The 24,732-nt window shown below is 41.4% G+C and overlaps 1 protein-coding gene across 1 annotated transcript in view; it reads left to right on the top strand.

Annotated features, from left to right (window-relative positions):
• Positions 1 to 14,861: 14,861 nt before the first annotated feature.
• The window catches only part of LRRFIP2 (LRR binding FLII interacting protein 2), a 1,911,431-nt gene continuing 1,901,560 nt past the window's right edge, over positions 14,862 to 24,732 (top strand). The window contains exons 1-2 of the mRNA XM_044075332.1: positions 14,862 to 14,921; positions 15,785 to 15,916. Of these exons, the coding sequence (XP_043931267.1) occupies positions 14,862 to 14,921; positions 15,785 to 15,916 (192 nt within the window). The remainder of the gene's footprint in view (positions 14,922 to 15,784; positions 15,917 to 24,732) is intronic.

The raw sequence follows: 24,732 nt of genomic DNA, 5'->3' as shown, positions 1-24,732 counted from the left end.
ACAGAAGTTCTCCATCCTGAAAAGAGATACAGATGGTCTGATGTTGAGTATGACCCATACACTTAATGCAAGCAAGTACAAGCCTGGTGTGACAGGATCAAGCCCATATGCAGCAGGGCTCATGATGGAAATGGCAGAGAGAGAGTCATCATCATTGGATATAGAAGTTTCATTCCATCCCAAAGATATAGTCCTATGAAACTGGTACTGGTCAGGTAAACTTTTCCAAAGGTGTTATGGCGGCCTTAATATCTTTTATTTTTAACAAGAAACATCTTTATTAAGTTGTTACATATGACATAAGCAGTCATGCATTTATATTAATGAAAACAAACCATATTGACATAATTTTAGTTGCAAACATTACACATCACAAACCATATTGACATAACTGTATTTGGAAGCATTATGCATCACATGGACTCTATCCAGTCATTGTCAGTCAAACATTACATAGCTCATTCATAACCTGCCTTCTTTTAAATTTCTTTCCTCTTCAGCATGTATTGTTCCCACAATTCCATTTTTCCTATGTAATTTGCTTCTACCCTTTTCTAATGATCAAAATTAAAGTTGTTTTATCCGTGTTGCTATATTCACTACTTCTAGTAAAGTTGGTTTAGACTTAGATTTCCATTTTCTAGCAACTGCTTTTTTGGCAACCACTATAATTAGACTCAGCATGGCCATACTATGTCTAGGTAATCCTTAGTTACACCATTTTGCTCACCCACTATCTCTGACAGAGTAGTCTGTAGAGAATCTTTAAAGTCTGCCAACTCATTACACTCCCAGAATATATGTTCCCAACTACCTCTTTTCTTTCCCCATCACACCTCCAACATTTGCTGACTACCCAAGCAAAAATTCTTTGAAGTCTGCAGGGGTATAAAAATACCTATGTAAACATTTCCATGCAAAGGTTCTAAATGTTCTAGACGTGTATTTGGGAGCCATATAGGTCTCAAAGTTCAGAATACTAAGCAAATGGAAAGAAAGCCATTTGTTATTCCTGTCAATGTATTAAATCTGTCAGCCAGTAGTCAGCTGCAAGTTGACATGCAGAAACTGAAAACCCAGCAACAGGAACCTGAAATCCCTTCAGTAAGAGCCAAGTGCCTTAACTCCCAGTAACCTGAACTTACTTAGCCTTCCGACTGCACAGTGTATTTGAACTGTATAGTCTTACAAGAGCCCTAACTCTAAAACTCCTACTTTGTTCCTTACTCAAGTCCTCACTCCCTAAATTTGAAACTTCATTCACCCATCCTAAACCTAAAATTCCTGATCACACCCTAAATCTCTAGTTCTTCTCCCTAAACATGAAGTCCCCAAGAAAATGCCAGTCCTTGTCCTTAAACCTAAACTCCCTAATTGCTCCTTAACTCTTCTGTCTCTCCATAAACCAAAAACTTGCTGTCCTCTAACCGTAAAGCTCCTCTTCTACTGCGTAACACTAAATCCCCTTGCTGACTGCTACCTGAAACAGTAATCTACACTTCGATCATCTGTCACTCCTTATGACATGGCTGCACTTAATTTGCATTTTATTTTTCTGTTTGTTTCATCGAGTATTGTGGTCTCTCTGCATTTAGTTTCCCACCCTCCCTTCCTGTTCTTGTTGTGGTATTAATCTTGGTGGCTTTGGAATTGCCCGCCTCTCCTGTAAATTTGTGTTTTTACACTCCTCCTGGGTCCATCATCTGAGTACAGTGAGATCATATTTTGATTTCAGACACTGCTGCCAGTTGCATCTCCTCAGCTCTAGCCACTTTGTACAGAGAGAGCAATTGGGAAGGACAACCCCCTGTAGTCTTTTAATTGTGCTGTATTCCATCCCTCTTCACTAAGTCCACAAAGTATTCAGAGCAATGCATTTCTGTGAATTTGTACAGAGCTGATATAGCAGAGAGCTAAATTTTCCTGACTGTAAACAGAGTTGGAACCTTTTCCCATTTTACATTCTAAACTGATAAGTACACTTTTTGTAACTCAGTTTGCACTGTGCTGTATTTATATATTTGTTTTATTATTTATATATTTGTTGTATTGTTTCTATCCTTGTCTGCACTTTCTCAGGGTAGCTGAGAAGCTAGTTTCAGGTGGGGGTTGTTGAGCCAGCCCATCTTAACTGTTTGTCATTGCCTAAGGTGTATTTTCTGTGTTGTACTTCCATTGCTAGAATCTCCTTGTGTTCTGACAGAGTGTGCTTCTCAAACAATCTGGGGATATAGACCTGATAAGTATATTTTTTGGCACTTTTTAACTGTTCAGAGTTCTGAACGGTCTTAATTTTTGCTTGACTGAATTATTTATATATCTGCTGGCATTGTTTTCTGATACTTGAAGTGCCTCCATTTTGATTTTTTCCTAATTTATTGCTTTCTGCACTTGTTTTAAGTTTTTTAATTTTAATTGCATTTATTTAAACTGTATTTGGTTTAATACTGCTGCACACTCATGTGCTAGCGTTGCACTGCATTTGAATTGTTTTTACTGCTGTTTAACTGCTTTTGTGTAAAAAAAATTCTAAGCTTGCTTCCCGTCTTTTCTGTAATTAGTTTAGTCCAGATACAGATTTGCTGTATCCAGGACTGTTTGTAAACTTCTGTGCCCCCCCCCCCAAGCCTTTCTGTGCTGGAGGGAAGCCTTCTAGCTTATCAGTGGGAGTGCACTAGGTAGTCTGTCTACCACAAGAGGAGTGGTTTCTGGCCCAGAAATTATAGTTTATTGGCCTTTTGGGTAGTTTTGCCATCCCTTTCAACTTTATGGTTTAGAAGCCCACATTTGCACATGTTTGCACTTGTTTAAGCTGTGTGGATCCAGTTTTGGTGTCCTGCAAGAGCATCAGGAAGGGGAATGCAGTGCAAGCTAGAACACCTGAGTGTGTAGCAATATTAAAGCAAGTACAGTTTAAATAAATGCAGTTAAATTAAAAAAAATACTAAAAACAAGTGCAGAAAGCAGTAAATTAGGAAATAAAATCAAATACCTTTCAACTTTCTGGTTTAAAATCCCACGTTTGCGTGGGTTTACGCTTGTTTAAGCTCCGCCTAGTGGCTCCGAGCTGAGGTAAACTATTTCTGGTGCCAGAAAGTCTTCTCTTCAGTTTTTTCCCTTGACTCTTGCTAGTTCTTTCTCTCTTTCACTTCATATAGCTTAATCACTTTGCACTTCAACAGGTTTTTGTAGCAATTATTGTAGATGCCATTGGTGATCAAAAAGAGGAGGATGAGTGCGAGGGCAGGATCAAATGGTGGAAATTGAAAAAGGGTAATTGTGAGGTGATGTTCAGGGACGAGTTAAGACTGGCACTGGGTGGCAGTCAAGAGTTACTGAATAGCTGGGTGACTACAGCAGAGCTAGTAAGAGAGATGGCTAGAAAGGTGTTTGGTGTGATATCTGGAAAGAGGAAGGAGGACAAAAGGAGACCTGGTGGTGGAATGAAGAAGTACAGGAGTGTATACAGAGAAAGAGGTTGGTGAAGAAAAAGTGGGATTGTCAGAGATGAAGAAAGAAGACAAGAGTATAAAGAGATGAGGTGCATGACAAAGAGAGAGGTGGTGAAGGCTAAGGATAAGGCATATGAAGAGTTGTATAATAGGTTGGACACTAAGGAGGGAGAAAAGGACCTGTACCGATTGGCTAGACAGAGGGATTGAGCTAGTAAAGATGTGCAGCAGGTAAGGATAATGAGGGAAATGTACTCACAAGCAAGGAGTGTGTGTTGAGCAGGTGGAAAGAGTACTTTGAGGAGTTGATGAATGAAGAGAATGAGAGGGAGAGAAGGTTGGATGATGTGTGAATAGTGAATCATGAAGTGCAGTGGATTAGCAAGGAGGAAGTAAGGATAGCTATGAAGAAGATGAAGAACGGAAAGGCTGTTGGTCCAGATGACATACCTGTGGAAGCATGGAGGTGTTTAGGTGAAATGGCAGTGGAGTTTTTAACTAGATTGTTTAATGAAATCTTGGAAAGTGAGAGGATGCCTGAGGAATGAAGAAAAAGTGTTTTGGTACCGATTTTTAAGAATAAGGGTAATGTGCAGAGTTGTAGTAACTACAGAGGGATTAAACTGATCAGTCACAGCATGAAGTTATGGGAAAGAGTAGTGGAAGCTAGGTTAGGAAGTGAGGTGATGATTAGTGATCAGCAGTATGGTTTCATGCCAGGAAAGAGGACTACAGATGCAATGTTTGCTCTGAGAGTGTTGATGGAGAAGTACAGAGAAGGTCAGAAGGAGTTGCATTGTGTCTTTGTGGATTTAGAGAAAGCATATAACAGGGTGCCTAGAGAGGAGTTGTGGTATTGTATGAGGAAGTCAGGAGTGTCAGAGAAGTATGTAAGAGTGGTACAGGATATGTATGAGGGTAGTGTGACAGCGTTGAGGTCTGCGGTGGGAGTGACGGATGCATTTAAGATGGAGGTGGGATTACATGAAGGATCAGCTCTGAGCCCTTTCTTATTTGCAATGGTGATGGACGGGTTGACAGAAGAGATCAGGAGTCCCCGTGGACTATGATGTTTGCAGATGACATTGTGATCTGTAGTAAGAGTAGGGAACATGTGGAGACGACCCTGGAGAGATGGAGATATGCTTTAGCGAGAAGAGGAATGAAGGTCAGCAGGACTAAGACAGAATATATGTGTGTGAATGAGAGGGAGGATAGAGGAATGGTGAGGATGCAGGGAGCAGAGGTGGTGAAGGTGGAGGAGTTTAAATACTTGGGATCAACAGTTTAGAGTAATGGTAAGTGTGGAAGAGAGGTGAAGAAGAGAGTACAGGCAGGATGGAGTGGGTGGAGAAGAGTGTCAGGAGTGATTTGTGACAGATTAGTACCAGTAAGAGTGAAAGGGAAGGTGTACAAGAGAGTAGTGAGATCAGCTATGTTATATGGATTGGAGACAGTGGCATTGACAAAAAGGCAGGAGTCAGAGCTTGACATGGCAGAGTTGAAGATGTTAAGATTTATACTGGGTGTGATTTGGATGGACAGGATTAGGAATAAGTATATTAGAGGGTCAACCCAGGTTTGAAGGTTTGGAGACAAAGCCAGAGAGGCATGATTATGTTGGTTTGGACATGTGCTGAGGAGGGATGCAGAGTATATTGGGAAAAAGATGCTAAAGATGAAGCTGCCAGGTAACAGGAAAAGTGGAAGACCTAAGATAAGGTTTATGGATGTGGTGAAAGAGGACATGCAGGTGGTTGGTGTGACGGAGCAAGATGCAGAGGACAGGAAGAAATGGAAACAGTTGATCTGCTGTGGTGACCACTAACAGGAGCAACCGAAAGAAGAATATGATTGTAGCACACCTAAGTGCCATCAGCACTAGTTGTTGTTCATGGAAATAACTCCAGTAGTTATTAGTCATGACCACCCCTCCTGGCATGATTAAAGGGCAGTCCCTGTGCTTTCTACTATTAACCTGGTGCACTTGGGCATTCTGAGGCAGTATAGCAACTGTCTCATGTACACAGACAATCCTCTCCTTACCTCCCAACACACAGACTTGTGAGAGATGCACTTGTACCACCAAATTGGAAGCTATGCACTCTCCAGCCAAGACTGGACTAGCTGGTCAAGCAGAGAAGGTCAACACCTGCACCATACCACCTGGAACACACAGCCCTGCAGAACACCCACCATCACATCTCTCACATAAAAACACTAACCACACACCTACCTTTGCGGAAGCTCTTAATAGAAATTTACCCAAACAGCAGAGACCTCCAAGACAGAAATGCACTCTACCACCAGAACACAGCACAAACCAAAGGGCACACAGCTCACCTCCACAGTGTGCCTCTCAACGTAATTCCCTCAGGCTAAACACCTTTCCCAATACACTAATCATAGGTGACTCATCAGTGACTCGCACAGATGTCCCACTGATTAGTTTGAATAAGGAGACGGTAACAGTCAGCACTCTCTCAGGTGCCAGAATCCGACACATAACACATACATTCAGATTACTTCACAACAAGTACAAGTATGACTCTTACGTTGTGGGTGTGAATGACCAGAGATGCGCCTCCCTGGACTACATAAAAAGAGACATGGTGGAGCTCTCAGATTATGTGGCCTAGGGAGGTGTGGCCCTAGCCCTGAGCAGTATCTTACCATCACCCAGAATGATACCTCAGTACAAACAAAAAATGATTGGCTTCAACAATTGGCTAAGTTTCTGGTGTCATTCTAAGAGGACCCAGTATCTGTTGACAGACATTGATGCTTTGCCAGAGATGTCCTACATCTATCACCCCTGGGCTTCAGGGTACTGGCTAAGATTCTTGCCACCCCTATAGTGCCTTTTTAGGCGGTGTTCCAAAGACCAAATCATCATCGTAACAGCTATAAATAAATGCAATCTGAGGGTCATGCTGCTCAATGCTAGAAATCTAAATCTCAAGATGCACTCGCTTGAAGCACTCCTCAAAATGGAGAACATAGACATTTGCGCTGCAGCAGAGACCTGGTTTAAAGTGGCAGAAAGCAACCCTGCACTACCAGGCTATAACTCATTCCACATGGACAGTAGCTCCAAAGGCAGCAGTCTCTCCATATTCATAAAGGATATGCACAACTCCAGACTAGTAGCCCAGCATAATGAATCTGAGATATTTAAGGTGCAACTAACATTGGGTAGGATGGTGATCCAGGTCATGGCCTGCTATAGGTCCCCAACCATGTCCATAGACTCTCACTCCATGTTCTAAAGCACCCAGGAATCTGTCAAGGTCCATTCCAACACTGTCATACTAGGAGACTTCAGCTACCCATCCATCAGCTGGGAAACTACTCAAGCACCAATAGACTGACCCAACACTTCCTGGAATTCATCAATTTCAATGCCCTGGACCAGTTCATTCTGACCGCCACTAGAGGAAGCAACGTCCTTGACCTGGTTATTACTAACATGGGCGACTATTGCTGTACACAAGTAGTCAATCCCTCCCTGGTCAGATCTAACCATAAAGTAATCACCATGGAAATCAACATCTCACCCACACCCCCCCGCCAAGGTAACCACCTTGAAAAACTTCTCCAAAGCTGACTTTGGTTTCCTAAAAACAGAGGTGGCTAACTTCTCGGTACCCATGCCAATTGAAAATAGCTGCATGACTACTGAATCATACAGTAATGCACTGTACGAACATGTACGTAAGTGCATGGAATTAGCCATACCCAACAGAGCCAAGACGCTCTCCTCCAAAAACAGGAATCCAATCTGGTGGCTCCCTGCCATTAATAAACTCTGGTGTGTATGTGTTCGTGCATGCGCAGTTCAAATCTCAGCAAGCACTGACACTGCAGGATAGCCCTGATTCCTCCAAAGATGCTCCCACTGAGGATGTGCCTTGCAAGAGGTTGTGTAAGAGAAGACACCTTGATTCCCTGGAGAAATCTCTCACAGAAGAGAGAGATTTCAATGACTGGGAGGGTTCACTCTGGTCACTCCAAGAAGACTTCTTTGGAGACATTCTCAAAATATTAAAGCAAGAGGGGTAAATAGAAGCCCCAAGACCCATCCTCAGAGGAGTCAGTGTACCTGCAAGCATTCTGTGCTTGCCCATTTACCTCTTGGATGACCACGCCAGCTGAAAATCTTATTAAACTAATTGCCCAGCGGGCATGGAAGGCCCCTGATTCCATAGAACCAATCCCCAGGAAACCAGATAAAATACTTTCAGCTTCGGAAGACCGTCAACATTGGGCCAAAGGTATAGTAGTAGATTTGTGGTGGTTGCAGCAGCCACCAAAAAGGAACTGGAGGAAGAAGATTTCTCTGTTCATCCTCTAACCAAGAATCTAGGGCAGTGGACAAATGTGGGAAGCAGGTCCATGCTTCTTCGACCTTCATCTTGTGGTCATTTGAACTTTTTGGCACATTTTACTAGATGTCATAGGGATCTGATCAAGGAGATTTCAAGTACCCTTGCTGGAGCTGTGGCTGATGAGGTTCAAGATAAAGTAACCTTTCACATAACCACCCTGGAGTCCATCTCTGACTCGTCTGTGGCTTATTGCACATGCAGCCGTAGAGATGACCAGGTCAGCGGGTTCAGGCATAGCCATAAGGAGGCATACCTGGATGTGCCTATGCAAGTTTGCGGAGCAATTTGTCAATGCTCAGTTTGATGGATCTTCCCTTTTTTGACCCTAAAGTTAAAGATACCTTAGCCAGATGTGAAAAAGATGGAAAAACACTTTCTGCCATAAGCGTACATCTTTCCGCTCTCCAATGCTCCTATTCCAGGATCCAGAGAAGCAAGAAAATGTGGTTCAAGAAAACCCAAGGGCCTTTCCATGACAAGTGTGTTAATGACTTCCCTCGTGGCAGAGGAGGGAGTTATAGTGGAAGATGCTGACCCACACAGCAGTGGTGGCCTGCAAAATCAGGGTCCCAGAGATTCCTTCTCAGGGAAACCCTACCAGTGCTCCTAAAGGGAGGCCTGAATTCATGCCCCTGGGGGCAGTCAGGTGAAGACTATCCTTGCACCCACTGGTCAGGCAAAAGATGACCACAGATGCTTGGGTGCTAAAAGTAATTACCAGAGGTTTCCATATTCCTTTTGAACTGAGCCCAAGCCAGGAAGAAGGATCCCCAATGTTCCACCCAGTTAGAGGGATCAGGCAGCGCTGGAAATTCAGAAGCTCCTAGAAAGTCATCCAAGAAGTCCCTTGGCTTCTACTCAAGGTTATTTTTTCTGTGCCAAAAAAAGATAGAGGACTGGAGACTAATTTTGGGTCTCCGCACTCTGAATCACTTTGTGCAACAGATGAAATTCCAGATGGTCAAGGCTCAGTCAGTTTTTCCCTTTTTAGGGAAAGACTATTGGATGTGCTCTGTAGACCTCTCAGACACTTATTACCACATAAAAATGGACAAGCACTCCATGAGGTTCATCCGCTTCCAGCTGGGAGCCAGTCATTTTCAGTTCAGAGTCCTGCCCTTTGGTTTCACCACAGCCCCCCAGATGTTAGCCAAATGTATGATAGTGGTAGCAGCTTACTTGAGACAGCATGAATTCTGGATGTTTCCATATCTGGACTGGCTCCTTAACACCTCCACCAACCATCTACTTGAACAGACAAGGGATTTCACCTTGCACACTTCCTCTCATCTAGGGATAATGGTGAATCTCGCTGTGATGCCCATGCACTGGCCCAGTAATCAAGGAGCCTCAATTCTCACCACTAGCACCAGTGAGGGGGCATGCACATTAGAAAGGATAACAAGTACACACACAGTAAAGTACAATTTCCCTTAAGAGCAGACAGAGATCACAGTCAGTCTGGGGCTGGTTTCTCCCTTTCTCTCCAGATCCCCAGTAAGACTCATGACTGGCACAGCTATAGAGTGGAGTCCTTGGCCAGGATTCCAAGCCAAGTCCTCCCAGCATCTGTCTGTCCAGCCAGTGCTTCGTGTCCCTGCCGAAGTAGCTGACACTCATACACTTTGAGATATGATTTATATACAAACACAGACACTCCTGGAGAAGGCTGGCACAGGTTCACTAGATATCACTAGTAGTAATCTACTGCCACCAGAACCCCTACTTATCAGCTACTTTAAGGCCCTTCCCAAAAGGTGTCCAGTTTTACTGTGCAATATTATCCAAATAGTAAGTGTGACCAGAACTTTTACAGCTGTTGGAGTGGCTTAATGCAGTATCACTAAATACATTAAAGTACTCTAGTGCTTAAATTTTTTCAACACAAAACAGCCACAGTTGAAAGGTTTAAAAATATTTAATAAATATTAAAAACACAAGACAAATCTCCTCAATTCAACACGGTGGTAGTCGAGAGTTCAGACACAGGAACTTTAAAACAATACTGTAGGATAGTCTGACGTAAGTATAGAAAACAGCTAGCATAATCTTCTTATTTTCTTTCTGTTTCTAAGAGAAATACTAAAGTCTAAGATCCTACTTACATACAGAGCAAGTGAGTGCTGGTGATGTCAGTTCCGAAGACAAATGCAAAATGCTCTGATTCTCTCTCTCTCTCTGAGAAAGTCCTAAATTTGATAATACATCACTGCTGACTCATTTTAGATTACATCATTTTTAACAGTTCTAATTTAGCTTCCCAGGTTAACAGAAACTCAAAATTTACATTTCTTTTTTGTAATATGCACCTGCAGGAAGCCACAGCAACAAAAGACATTATACATGTAAAATATAGCAATTAACTCTGGTCTCAAAACAATAGAAAGAATTTGCTGGTCCAGACATCATGGCTCCGAGTTTGAGATCAAGCAGCCATACATTGCTTGACTTATCAGCTTTCTTCCAGCAGTGCACTGTGGTTGAATTTTTGAAGCTTAGTACAACATATAGTTTAATCATAACATATAGTTCTCTTTTACATTTGTAAAACCAGCCTGTGGATTAAATTAATATTTACAAATTGCATACAATGATTTACATTTCTTTTTTGTAATGTGCACCTGCAGGAAGCCACAGCAACAAAATACATTATACATGTAAAATATAGCAATTAACTCTAGCCTCAAAACAATAGAAATAATTTGCTGGTCCAGACATCATGGCTCCGAGTTTGAGATCAAACAGTCATACATTGCTTGACTTATCAGCTTTCTTCCAGCAATGCACTGTGGTTACATTTTTGAAGCTCAGTACAACATATAGTTTAATCATAACATATAGTTCTCTTTTACGTTTGTAAAACCAGCCTGTGGATTAAATTAATATTTACAAATCGCATACAATGATTTACAAGATTCTTTCTGGCTGGCCTGGAAGCCTTTCAGGTTTTTCACACTTGCCAAATCTCAGCTAAGTCCCTCCCAACAATTGGAATTCATAGGAGCCAACCTGAATGCGACCTCTTGCATAAACCTCCCTTCCTTATTCACAAACTGCAGAAAATAAGATGACAAGTAGACATGACTCTTTCCAATGACCGTGTTCCTGCATTACTAGTTCTGCAGGTACTGGGATCAGTGGCAACTGCCATCACTTTAGTACCTCTAGCAAGATTCCACATGAGGATCCTACAGTGGTTTCCATCCTCCCAGTGGTCCATCCTCTGTCTTATTGCATCTGAATTACCAGTCATTGCAAGAAGGATTTTATCTGCATATCAATGTTTTGGAACTGAGGGCAGTGCTCTTAGCGTTGCAAGCCTTTCAAACTCTCCTCCCTCTAGGAACGATTGCAATTCATCCAGACATCTTGGTAGTCTGCTACCTCAAGAAGCAAGGTGGAACAAGTCTTAACCCCTTTGTTGAGAAGCCCTCAGAGTGTGGGAATGGGCAATCTCTTCAAACTGCTTTCTAGTAGCAATGCATACCCCAGAGAGCTCGAACATGATAGACAAATTGAGCAGATGTATTCTCATGCCTCACAAGTGGTCTCTCTGTCCCAGAGTGGCGAAGGAGATTTTCTGTCACTGGGGCCATTTGCATCCCCCCACAACAAGTGCAGCAGTTACTTTGCCCTAATCCCCTGTCAGGGGGAGATCCTCTGAGATGCTCTCCTTCAGGATTGGCCCTTGCGGCTACTCTGTGCCTTTCCCCCCATGTTCCTCTACTACCCCTTTTCATAAAGAAGTGAGTAAGGTTGAAGAGCAAAGTTATTCTCATTGCCCTGTTTCGGCCTTGACAAGCTTGGCCTTACCTTCTGCTATGGACTCTGGACCTGGTTCCAGATCTCCTGTACCAACCTTGGGGACTAGCTCATCCCAATCTGACAAATATCAAGCTTACAGCTTGGTTGCTTCAGTTCCACTGATTGCCAGGCAAAAAAACTTATTTTTCCTTGTTAGAAGCATTTTGCTAGCTTCACATAAACCTTCCACAAGGAGAGACTATCTCAGCAAATGGAGAAGATTTTCTTTATGGAAACATGATCCTTTCTCAGCTTTGGTTGAAGAGATTTTGAAATTTTTGTGTACAGTCTTTGAATAAGGAGCTGCTGCTTCTGTCATCGGAGTTCATCTTGCTGCCATATCAAATTTCATAATAGTTTTGAAGGACAGTCTTTAACATAAGTTGTGCAAGGCCTTTCTAAATGGAACTTTTAAGGTTAAAGCCTCCTTATAGGGAGCTTTCTCGTTCCCTGGGATCTTACTATGGTTTTGTATTCCTTGATCCAATTCCTGTTTGAGCTGGCTTCTAGTTGTGATTTAAAGTTTTTTCATGAAAGATCATTTTCTTAATATCTATTAAATCTGCTAGGAGGATTTCAGTGATTCATGCATTATCTTCAAAACCTCCATACTTGATTTTTCATTAGGACAGTGTGTCACTGAGAGCAAATACATCCTTTCTTCCAAAGGTCATACCTGAAACTAACTTTAATGAATCCATTGAACTGCCTGTGTTCTTCCCTAATTTTTCAAACAAGGGAGCTGCTTACATCTGTTGGATGTCCACAGACAGTTGCGTTTTTACCTCAACAGAAGTAAAGATTTCAAGAAGTTGGGCCAGTTTTTTTTTCCTTTTCAGGTCCTTCCATTGGTAAATCAGTTTATAAGATTGTTATCTAAGTGGTTAAGAGATTGCATTATCTTTATCTACAACAGGAAAAATCTCCAATTGGCAGCTCCAGTTAGAGCACACTTCACAAGAGCTGTGGCCACATCTGTTTTTCACGCTAAAGCTTCCATGCAAGACATTTGTGCAGCAGCTAGGTGGACTTCTCATACCTTTATTATAGATTACAAAGTGGAGCTGGTCTCCAGGGAAAGTGTCATTTGGTTCTGTGGTGCTCCAAAATATCCTTTCATAAGGCCTCCCAAGATTCAAGTTAGTTGGGGAGTCTGTCGCATCTCTCAAGGATAAATGAAGATTGACAACATCAGATAAGGAATTTATGTATTCACCATAATGTTCCATCTGTTTTGTCGATCTTCATTTATCCTTGATACACACCCTCTTCCCCCCTCCTTCATACTCCTTGAGGAACTAACCATAGTCTTGGCTATTTGTTCCTCATGTATGACCTTGGACTTAGCCTTTTCAGTGGTTATACTATTGCTTTTACCTAATCTGTTATAGCTGCAAACTCAATCTGAGGTAATTTAGAGAGAGGTATTCTGGGTAGGCACTTGGCTCAGGAGTTTTTGGCTTGCACAAGCTGTTTTAATGGCCGAGGTGGTTCTGAGATGCACAACAGAGTTGCATCTGTCAAGGACAAATGAAGATCAACAACATGTGTAATCGTATTTCCTTCCCAATAGCCCCTTACTACCATGAGTATACCATTATTGTGTCTTTCCTCCTCTTCTATCTTTGTTGGGGCCCCCCTCTAGCAGTTTGTGTAATTACTCATCTTTGTCTCTGATTTTCTATTGAATATCCATCCTGAAATCCTATATTTCTCAAATTCACATGCTCATTTCTTTCCAGATGTTTCATTTTTCTTTTTTGTCTATAGCTGTAAGGCTATTTATGTTCTAAGATAATGTGGGTAGTTGAGCCTTTATGATTAAAAGCTGCTATTACCACCTATTATACATGCCAGTTTTTTTTAATCTGTACTTCCAGTTTTTGTGCTACATGCCCATACTATTGTTTAGCAGGCCGTTCTTTTATACAGTTTATTCTCATCTCCACTTAAATCTGTCACAGTTTTCAAGACTTTTTGTTTAATGAAACCCCTAAAACAAGCAACTAAAAATATTTTCAAAACACCCCAATCTGTATTTAGAACAAATGCACAAAACTGTATACATCTTCAAAAAATACAATTTTAACCCTCCAGATACGAATGACTGCCCCAAATTGATAACAGTAGCCACAGACATTACCTGACCTAAAATTGAGGTTATCCATGCTGTAGCGCATGTGCCTGTGTTCCCACTTTCATGGCTTGCTATGTGTTCTTTTGTTATCTCTCCCTCTCAGATGTGAAAAACAGCAACTTTCAGGCCTAAAAAAGTGCTAGGGAGGCTGCTATCGCTTATTTGTCCCATAATTTCAAACTATTTTTCAGCAAACTGCTTGCTATTGTACTTTTAAATTGTTGCATTTCACTCAGCAAAGCGTGCTGAAATCTCTTAAGATTTATTTCTTGTAGCAGTCTTCATGTAAGTAGTCAGCAATGAATCTTAGCAAACTTTACTCAACATAATGTGCAGCTGCCTTAGCAGAAGACTTCTGGACTCCCACTGAACATTTGCTAATGGAAGATAAAGCTAATATCTTTGTAGAGGTGTGTTGGGGAAAAAAGAGGTACCTGGAATCATAAGTATTGGGAGTATAGTGCCCTCGCTCTGTAAGATTTCCACCACTGCCTTCTTCCTTGATGCAAATATTTCTCCACTATCAAAACATTATTAAGCAGTGCTTTCCAAATTTTCAGCAGCCTAACTTGTAGCTTTATTCAGGAATTCCATAAACCGTAAGCGCTGATATCTTTATATTAGTGAAGCCATTCCTAACATAATATGTATGTCAGACTATAGCTCATACCCTATTTTCTTATGTGCTTCATCATTGTTCACTAACCTCCAGTCCTGCCAACTAGGAAAACTGGAACAACCTACAATAAAATTACAAAGTTTACAAGTAACCACATTATCCATGCACATCACTATATGACCCTTCTCTCCTTTAACTGGCTGGTACTATCTAATCTACTAGCTTTTCGTATATTAAGTCTGTCCTTAAGGCATTTGTCCTGGGTGCAGAGGATGTTACCACCAGCCAGTTATTAAACTTGTACACACACCAAGAGAACTCTGCTTCCTAAGCCAACACATTGTACTCATTCAGACCTGAAAATCGTAATGGTTACTGTCTGCTCTGCATACATTGCCAAAATGTGGACATTAGATGTTAGACGTATATCATCTTACCTTTAATTTAAAATCTCTTTTACAATGTACCTCTCAATCAAATGTTCCAACCCCATTTCCAAGGTCCCTTCCCTTAATTTTCTGGTAAGATTGTTCCAGTTGGCTGGCATGATCTTTGTGAAGCTTTTTTTTCCACTGATTACTAGGCAGTAACAGGGAGTGTTAACTTTAAGGGTGCTTTTATCCTAGATACTTTAAAAATAGGGAGAGGTTTTTAATGCTATTTTGTTATTTTAGTATAGGGCAATATCTGTTATGCAATTAGTCTAAAGGTTGAAGTAAACCATAGAATGGTGACTTGTGTTGTGATTGGAAGCCACCAGCTTCTGTCTAAGAATCTTGGGATGTAGTCTATTCATTTCATTATTTGTTCCATGTTTATTTTTTTACGTTTATTTCTTTGTATGAAAAGCTGCGGTGGTGGTGCTGCGGTAGCGTTGTCGCCTCATAGCAAGACGTTGTCCCATTCGATTCTCAGCTAGAACGTCTTCTGTGTGGAGGCATACGTGAATGGGGCATGCCTTCATTGAAGGTTGTGCGTCAGGGCTGGTAACCCGGTATGTAAAAATCCATTACCAATCATTAGCGGACCAGAGTTCCCCTGTTGAGACCCCTAACCGGGAAAAGCCGAAAGACACAAACGAACATTTCATTGTATGAAAAATTGTCTGTCCTTTCCTTTTTAAGTAATTAATTTACTAGAAGAAAAATGTGTTAATTTGCTGCACTGAGGTGAACTAATGGGCACTTTTAATACACTACTAGTTTCTTTTACAATCACAGTCACTTTATAGTACATTTAAGTTATAAAATTTTGAGTTTTTGTGACTGAAGGTACTGTCAGTGTCTCTAAGAAATATGTATACAGATGATATGATTTCAGGCAAGTATTGCTTTGCAAAACCACATTCCTCTTTGACTTTATTTTTTATTTATTTTTTTAATAGCCAGCATCACGGAATGCTGTGTCTGGGCTATCTGCTGCTACCTTGGCATCTCTTGGAGGGACATCTTCGCGACGGGGAAGTAGTGATACAGGCAGCCTTATAGATCCGGACGTATCTTTTAGTGAATTGCGGGTAAGGTTAAATGAAGTATGTCACTGCATACTACATTAAAAGCTAAAATGAAACCTGCCCTGTTTGACAGAAGAGTAGATTTTGATTGTACTGAGCTCTAAAATAATTAGTGATGTTAGGCCTAGCATCATGCTACTGTGAATTTTCTGTCATGAAAAGCCTGTTCTTTTAATGAGAGCTTTTTCTATGTTTCTGAAAGCTGCATGGAGTGTTTTTTTTTCCAGATATAAATTTTTACAAAATTGCAACAAGTCAGATGGATAAGTATCCTTGCTGCAGGCATAATTTCTAATTGGAAATAAAGTTTTCTAACTGATTGTATATCCCTTGCATTGATGAAACTTTATGCATCCTATATTAAAAGAAGCACAAAGGCAAATATCTTCTTCAGTGGATCACTGTTGCAGTAGCCATATTTATGAGATGCGTCAGGCCAGTCTACAAAGCGTTGGTCTCCTTTCTCATGCACCATATGTTAAGAGTATGAGCTGGCGTAGGAATGGTATGGAAGTTCCAAAAAGTCAGGACTTTTGCAGACTTAGCTTAGCGCAGAGAGTGAGTTTCAACTGTTGTCTTTAGCTATGGTTTTGAGCAGGGTTAAGTATACCTGTTGGTGGGGCTTTTTGTTTTTGGCAAAAGTTTGTATACAAATTACTCTTGCCTGTTTAGAAGGGTAAATGTTCATGTGATGTATGGATTCTATATAAGGACAATATATTCTTTGTTGTTTAGGGGATCAACACAGTACAAGGTCCTGTCATTGCCTTTCATTTACTCTGCAAACTATAAAAAGTTGAATAAAATTTCAATTTTTTTTGGAAAATAAGTAGCTTAGGGAATTGGCATAAGAGACCATGGCAAGTAAATCCTATTCAGTGTACGTCCACCCCCAAGGAAGAAGAAAAGTTTTGACAGCTGTTAATTTAGAAGAGCGGGAGAATACAGATTTATTTAGTCTTGGTCTGACATCTCCAATGAGGAGCTTTCACAGCCCTCAAACGGTCAGTCTGGCTCTCCTGGTCCCTCTGGAGGCTAAGGCCAGTGATTTAATCATGTTTTAGACCATTTGTCAGGCTGCTTCCAAGAAGGAAAAAGGTAAAATTATTTTCTGTGAGGGTGAAAATGATATTCACCAGGCTGTGAAGAAGAAAGACATTGCCAGCTCCCTTCTGAAGGTCTGTCCTTTGGATTCCACTCCAGGTCTTTTCCAGGATACCTTGAAAAAAGGCCTGAAAAACAAATATATTTTCATTCCTGTGGCTAGACCTTTTCTCTATACATTCCCCCATTTTCTCCGATACCTAACTTTTTCCAAAGCTAAAGATGGACTTGCCAAAGATATTTCTGGTAACTGTAATTTGGCCCAAACAACATTGATTGTCCCTTCTCATACATTTTGCCAGGGGCAATTAACAAAAAGCTGCTCAAAGCGGCAGTAGCGTAGCTAGGGTGGCACTGCATTTCCACTCAGTCGTGAGTGCTATAGTGTTCCGTGTGTGGCCTAAACTGCAGCAGGCAGTTTGCTGCAGTTTTAAAGTATAAAAAACACATACATACATGCACAAACACACACACACACACACACACACATATATATATATATATATATATATATATATTTTTTTTTTTTTTAATTAAAACATGAGTGCTGTAGGGCTCCATGCAGGCCAGGTGTAAACTGTATCAACTGTTTTGCTACATTTGTAGCAAGTAGTTTTCTCCAGTTGAAGCGTGTTATGCATCTGTCCACTTGGTCAGTGTGCCAGTAGAAGGAACATCCGTGTTTTTTCATTTGGTCTTTACTTGAAGAGTTTGGGGTGGGGGGCATTGGTTGAACCAGATACACTTCTGCAGAGTGAAAATCCACTACAACATTCAAAATCTCTGATAGTATGGATGATAATTTCTGATTGCTTTTAAACATCTTTTTTAGAGGAAATATAGTAGTAGTAGATCATACTTGGAAAAATGGAAGAGAATTCCTAGTCTTTGCAATAAAAGATGTCTCAACCAGGGGCTTTGATTCTTAAGTACATGTATGAGTTGCTCAACAAGGCATAACATGCACTTCTGTAAAGGTACACTTTTCAGATTTTTCTTCTTTGAATTCCTTTAGATCCCCTTCTCTTCCTTATTTAAAGATGAACATTTTTTGGAAGGGGTTTTACACACAAGCTCCTTAGAAAACAAGTGGTATCTCTTAGGATACTATTTTTTATATACTGGTGAAGTTAACCCTCTCCCTTTTTGAAACTACAGCTAGATGGGTATTTGAACTGCAGCCCCTAATGTCTGTCCTATACAACATATATACATATACTGTACATATATGTATGTATGCATGTATATACTATACATGCAACACTATATGATTTCCCACAAGGACATGGTCAGTCTTGGAACCAGCCCTTACTTTATTCCAGATTTTTTTCTTGAGTTTATTTATCCGCCATTCATCTTATTGTGTTCTGTCTTGAACCCAACACAGAGGAGAAAGAATCATGCATGTTTTGGATGTCCATAGATTTTACCTATACTTGACTAAAGAATTTAAGAAATTTAACCAATTTTTTATGTCCTTTAGGAAGAAGAATGGGCAGTTAGTGTCTAATAAACTAATTCCATTTTGCTGTTTCACGTAATCAAGTTTTGTTACTGTCACTGTGGTGTAAGCCTCCCCCTCTGAAAGATAAAGCTCAGTCTACCAGATCTGTGGCTGTTAATTTGGTTTTTGGAAAGGGGCGGACTATATGCCTGTCCAAAAGGCATACTTGGTCATCTGTTCACACTAGACACTACAGTCTCAATTCAGTCTCCAGAGCTTGAGCAGGATCTGCCAAAAGCCATACTATGAGGACTTCTAGACTGGGAACCTTCTTCATCACCCCATTCTTCCTAAGCAGTTTGTAACTGTTCAATGTGGTTATGGCTACTTAAACAGTTAATTAATGAAGAGTATAGTACAGTTGTGCAAGTTAATGAACCTTAACAGTAAAATGTTCAAATGGATCACTTTTGCAGTATTAGCACCATCTTTTTTTTCCCCCTTTTTTCCTTCATACTTTTTTGAGGCCGTGGTGGGGTACCCTACTTCCTGACATGACCATCTCTGCTGGTTTTCTATAAATTGTTGTACAGTGACTACCTTCTTACATCAGCGTATATTCTTGGCATATGGGTAGATGTACATTGTGCAGGGAAGGACCCCAAATGTCTATTATCCTGACATACAGTTGTTGGCAGGATATATCACACAGATTTATGGCTACTGCAGCAGTGATTGATTCATATATAGATATGCTGTTATGATAAAGTACACAGCTGTGCTTTTCTTCTCACTACTTATATTCCTTTTTCTTGTTTTACTTAACCTTGCTTTGGCTTGTCTTTTACTACCTTTTTTATTACACATTAAGTTTGCTGATGACCATAAGCATTCTGCTTACGTCAGGTTTATTTCATCATACAGTACCTTTGATTGTGTCTCTTGTTTTTTCATTAGTGATGCCAGTTGGCAGTGAGCACTGTAGACCTAAAATTTGCTTTCCTGTTGTAGAAACACTAGTGAAAAAGGTATGATGTGTTTTTGTCCACTTGTATTTATTTCAGTCATTGTGAGGAAGCCACTCATCACCAAATACCTAAAGATTCATGCATGTGTTTTTTTTTTTTTTTTTTGCTAGGTTCCTTGCCATAGATAACATTGTCCTGCATGTCCTGTATTTTTCTCACGTAGTCTTTAATAGTTGCACTGATGCACCAAATGGTGTGCCATTAAATTAACCAGCTATTGTTTAATGTTACCTTTATCTTCATGCCTTACATTGTGTAATACCTTTCTTCAAGAAGGGTTGTTTCTCTTTGTTATATAAAACTTGTATTGTTTGCTTACTTGTCTCCATCCGTTGTATTTTCTTTCAGTAGAATGCAAACTGGCTTTAGGTGATTTGTGACCCTTTGCAGACTTGACATTACATTTTATAGTCTTTATTTTTTTCTTGTCACTTCAGAATCATTAGGTCTGATGCTGTCCTTTTCATTCATTCTTCAATGATTGGCTATTGGATCCGACTCTACCGCATACACTATACTCTCACATCTAACTTGCAAGCTCCTCCCTCTAGCCATAATGCTTGACTCAACTAGCTGTACCTCAGATCTCGTTTGCCCCCATAACTCACAGACATGAATCCTCCTCTGACAGCTTTTCTGAGTATTGTTCAGCCTTTTGTGAGCAGTTAATAATTTTAAAACATTTCATCTGTCCTTTTCTAATTACCCACCTCCCTCTCTTGTATTTATTTGGGTTAGTCTTTCCAAGAACCTTCTTCTCAACCCTTTTTCTACCCTTTGGTAGTTCTGTCTGTAACATTGCTGGTACTTTTCTTTCTTTACCAATTTTCTACCCTCTAGAAGGTATTCCTGTCTACCATTGCTGATAGTCAACTTCAAAAAAACTTTCCTGTCTGCTTCTGCCATTAACCTTTTTTTCTAGGCCATTCTTACTTCCTTTTCTACTGAAATGGCCAAAAAAACAACAAGCTTTAAAAAGTGCGCTTCCTGTGGGCAGGAAGATTCCCAACTCTGATGTCAACAGGGAGTGTCTATACTGTTATGGAGCATCACACATCAACACTGACTGCTCCATTTTTGCTTCCTTTAATTCAAGAACACTTTGCCTCCTTCGTCTGCATCAAGGCCTCAAACTCCCAGTAAATCTGCAAAGCCCTTGTTGGAGGGGAAGGAGTCTTGAAAAAGATCCCCCACACTTTCATCAAAGGTGCTACTTCTGCCTCGTCTTCTTTCGGAGCCACCACAGAAAATTAAAAAAAGCATTGGAACAGACTTTTTCGGATCCTAAGAGAAAGCACTCAGATCCCACACCCCTTGGTTATGACTGTTCGCCAGACTGTCTCTTCGAACCTCTTACTAGAGTCCACCATTGAACCTGTTACTTTGCTCCATTCCTCTTTTCTCCAAGGGACCTTAAGAAGAGAGTATTGGTCCCAATCAGCCACCAGTTCCATTAGGTACTCCAGAAGTCTTTCAGAGGTTGACATGTATAAGGTGACAAGGAAATTCCTTACAGTTCAGAGTCAGATGGGGGTTAACCTGCCTCTGGCTCCCATTGTATCAGTGAGCCTTCCATCCACTTCAGACATAGTGATCTCTCCTTCTCCAAACTGTCCCATGGTTTTGGAACCCTCAGATCTGCGAATGTTGGCGTCATACCAGAAAACTACTAGATCTTCAGCTCAGATGGGCCTCCCTGACTCATTCTGCTCCAATTCTTTTGGATTAGGATATGCCTTGGAGCCAAAGTGTCTGCAACAGATTCAGAAGTTGGGTTCCCGTCCAATGTTATCCGAGCCATCCTTGCCCCTTGGAGCTTCAGCATTGGACAGTTCAGGTCAGACTCGTTCCTCAAGGCACGGATCTGGGTAGATTTGAGGCTTGGTAGGTTTTGGAGTTTTGCTTCTGGTGTGGCTAGCCACAGCTTTTCCAGGTCCATCTGCCTTTGAGGTAGTGGAGAGGGTTATCTCTTGACCAAGATATTAGACTGCTTTCTCCTCCTAGGATCCTCTATCCCTTTCTCTTTCAGGTCAGAGCTCTGATCCTCTCAGGCGTACTCCATAGGGGCACCAGGTACCATCTAGCATCAAGACGGTCCCCATCGAGAAACTCCCCCTGTCTTCAGATACTTCTCCAGAATATTCCACTGAAGAGGTTCCCTGAAAGAGACTGTCTCACAGAAGATACTGACTTCGATGAAGGGGAGGGGTGCCCCAGATCTCCTCCAGATGACATCTCCTTGGGAGATTTCCTAGAGATCCTTAAAAAGGTTGATGGTCTTCAGATACCCTCTTTGCAGAAGAATCAGTTTTTCCTGGAGGCTTTTGGGTCCAGCCGATCTCTTGCCGGGAATGGAAGGAACTGGGTTCTTTTGAGTCCATTCCGTGACACCCAGATAACATTTTGGCATAGCCGAAAGGTATGTATCAGAGTAAAGTAGTCCCCCATTGATACTGTGGCAGCAGAGCTCCTCAGCCCATCTCCCTAACAGATGGACCAAAGCATTAGACAGGTTTGAAAAGATTTTTGGGTGCTAAATATCACATCCAGAGGTTATTTCATACCATGGTCTCAGGTTCCCCCTAACCAAGAAAAGAAGGCTTCCCGACTTCCCCACACAGTCAGAGAGGGTTGCAGCTCAAGAGTCACAAGCTGCTCTTTTCCCTCTTTACTCTTCCAACAGTGACACTAGTTGTCTTAATTTCTTTCGCGACCTTTGCCTTGAGGTCCCTGAATTATTTAGTGCACTTCACAAGACTACAGGGGATTTGACTGAGGAACTCTCCAAATCCCTCTTAGAGTCCATGTCAGTGAATGACTGCAATGAGGTCCTCTTGACAGTTGGCCACTGTTATCTATTTCCAATGTGTTCATGAGGTTAATATCCCATGCTACAAAGGGTACCTTATTGGCTGCTGGTTTAGGCATAGCCATTTAGACACATGCCTGGATATGTTTATGCGACTTTGAGGAGCCTTTCAAGTCTTCTTTCATCAATGCTCATTTTGATTGAACAACTTTTTGTCCCTACTGTGAAAGAAACTTTTTCCTGGAGTGAACAGGATGAAAAGACCCTGTCCTACTGTAGGATATGCCTTTCTATGCTTAAGTGATCCTTTTCCTGGAATCCAAGAAGAGTCAATAATATGTGGTTCAGTAAGTTCCAGGGATCTTTCCAGGATTCATGTGGGGGCATCTCCTCCTGAGGCAGAGGGGGGGGGAGTTCAAATGGAACCCAGAAAACCAGGACTTCCAAGATTCTTTTTCAGGTAAATGCTTTCATTGCTCCTGAAGGGTTGCCCAACTTGGCCAACTGTTAAGTCATGCGGGGTGGAGGGTGCTTGCCTTTGCACCAAGATGCCTGGGCTTCTATAACAGAAGATTCTTGGGTGCTAAACATCATATCCAGAGGTTATTTTGTACCGTTTTCTCATGTTCCCCAACCAAGAAAAGGCTTCCCGACCCAGTCAGCGAGGCTGCAGCTCAAGAGATTCAAAAGCTGCTCTATTCCCTCCTCTGTATTCTTTTAACAATGACACTTCTTGTCTGAATCGCTTTATAGTTTTCTCTATTCAGTACTTCCATGATGGCGTTCTATGTCTCCCCTTCTTTTTCCTTAATACCCTGTGTTCTTGAAGTAGGACTTTATCTGGTATTAATATGTACTTATGTTATATCACATGATTCTCTATGGACAGCCTTAATTACTGTGTTTATTTGTTTTATCAGACTTCTAACTTTTTGGGTTTTATTGACCTTCTGTGTTCTATTTGTTTCCATGATCTTAATGTGTTTATTCATCTCTATTAAATCAAGCAACTTTTTTCTTGGATCATTTTCTTCTTAACTGAGGGCATATTCTTTGTTCTCCATTTCCTGCTGGCATTCTGTAGAAAGTTCCAGAGCTTTTTCCTGTGCCACGTTCTCTTCAGATGTTCTTCATCTCACATTGCTGCAGTCCTTGCATATGGGTAGTCCGCTGTCCTCGGTCGGCCCGAATACCAAAGTATTAGGCTGACGTCGGTCATGGGCGCTCAGATCTGACATCAGAGCGTCAGGGTATAAAAGCGCATGACCGACGTCATATCCTCAGTCTTTTTTGCCGCATGGTCCGATGCAGAAGCAGCGTTGCAAGTGCCGTTCGGCGTTCTGAAATTTTCGTATTCTGAGTTTCAGACCGAAACCAAGTTGGGCTAAGTACCCGTTGGGAATATTTTTGTTTTTCTTGCCTCAGTTAATTCCGGATGTCAGAAAAAGTGAATAATTGTATTTCTTGTGGGAAACAGATACCGCATAGGGATTATCACTCTCTTTGCATTCCTTGTTTGGGACCGGACCACGACGTAGTCGGGTGTCAGTTTTGTGCTAGGTTTAATAAGCGCACTATAAAAAGAAGGTTAGATTGTGCTAGGTTAGTCTTTGGTAAGCGGTGTAATTATAATATGCCGTCGGATCCTCCGACACCCGCTTCCACGAAGAAGCGCAAAGACAAATCCTTGAAACCTAGACAGGTTGATTCGTCCGTTTCGGACGCCGGTCCTGCAGAAACTACAGTGGCGCAGGTGGATCCGGCTGAAGTTTCTGTTGAGTCTCAGGGGGAAACTTTGATTTTGCAGGATGTGGCCTCACAGGAGTCAGGCCAAGCTGAAGGGGCCTCTCAGGTTACTGTTCTACCTTCTATGCCTAAGGTGGTTAGGCCTTCTGCTACTATTTCTAACGCTTCTTCTAAGGGCAGGTCTGTTTTGCCTTCCTCTGGTGTCCCTCCAGGTACTTCAGGGTCTGTGCCTAAAAAGCACATGCTTAAAATGGCAGAAGATTTGATTACTTTAATTAGAGGTTCTATGCCCCCTCCTGATAAGAGGCCCAGGGTGGAGCCAGACTTGGAAAGTTTGGATCAGGCCTCAGATGACTCAGACTCTTCTGCTGAAGATATTCAAGATTTTCCCCCTTATTCGGATTCTGATGCAGAGGATTCCACTCCTTCTGCTTCTCCTCCAGAGGATTTTTCATTTTCAGAAACTCTGCATTCCATGAGGGAGCATTTTAAGTGGGAGGGACAGGATTTCTCTGATTCACGGAAGAGGCTTAGGGAATTCTTGTTTTTACCACAGCATAGACCCTTGGCTATACCTCCTGTTTTGGATGTTGTTCAAGATGTTTTCTCGGAGGCTTCCCTTAATCCAGATTCTTTGCCTCCTGCGCCAGTTAAACCGGACAGGTATTACAGGGTGCCTGAGGCTCAT

Source organism: Protopterus annectens, chromosome 6.part1 (assembly GCF_019279795.1).
Source record: "Protopterus annectens isolate FY-2018-M chromosome 6.part1, PAN1.0, whole genome shotgun sequence".
Classification (NCBI taxonomy): domain Eukaryota; kingdom Metazoa; phylum Chordata; order Ceratodontiformes; family Protopteridae; genus Protopterus; species Protopterus annectens.
This window is presented reverse-complemented; position numbering and strand designations above follow the sequence as displayed.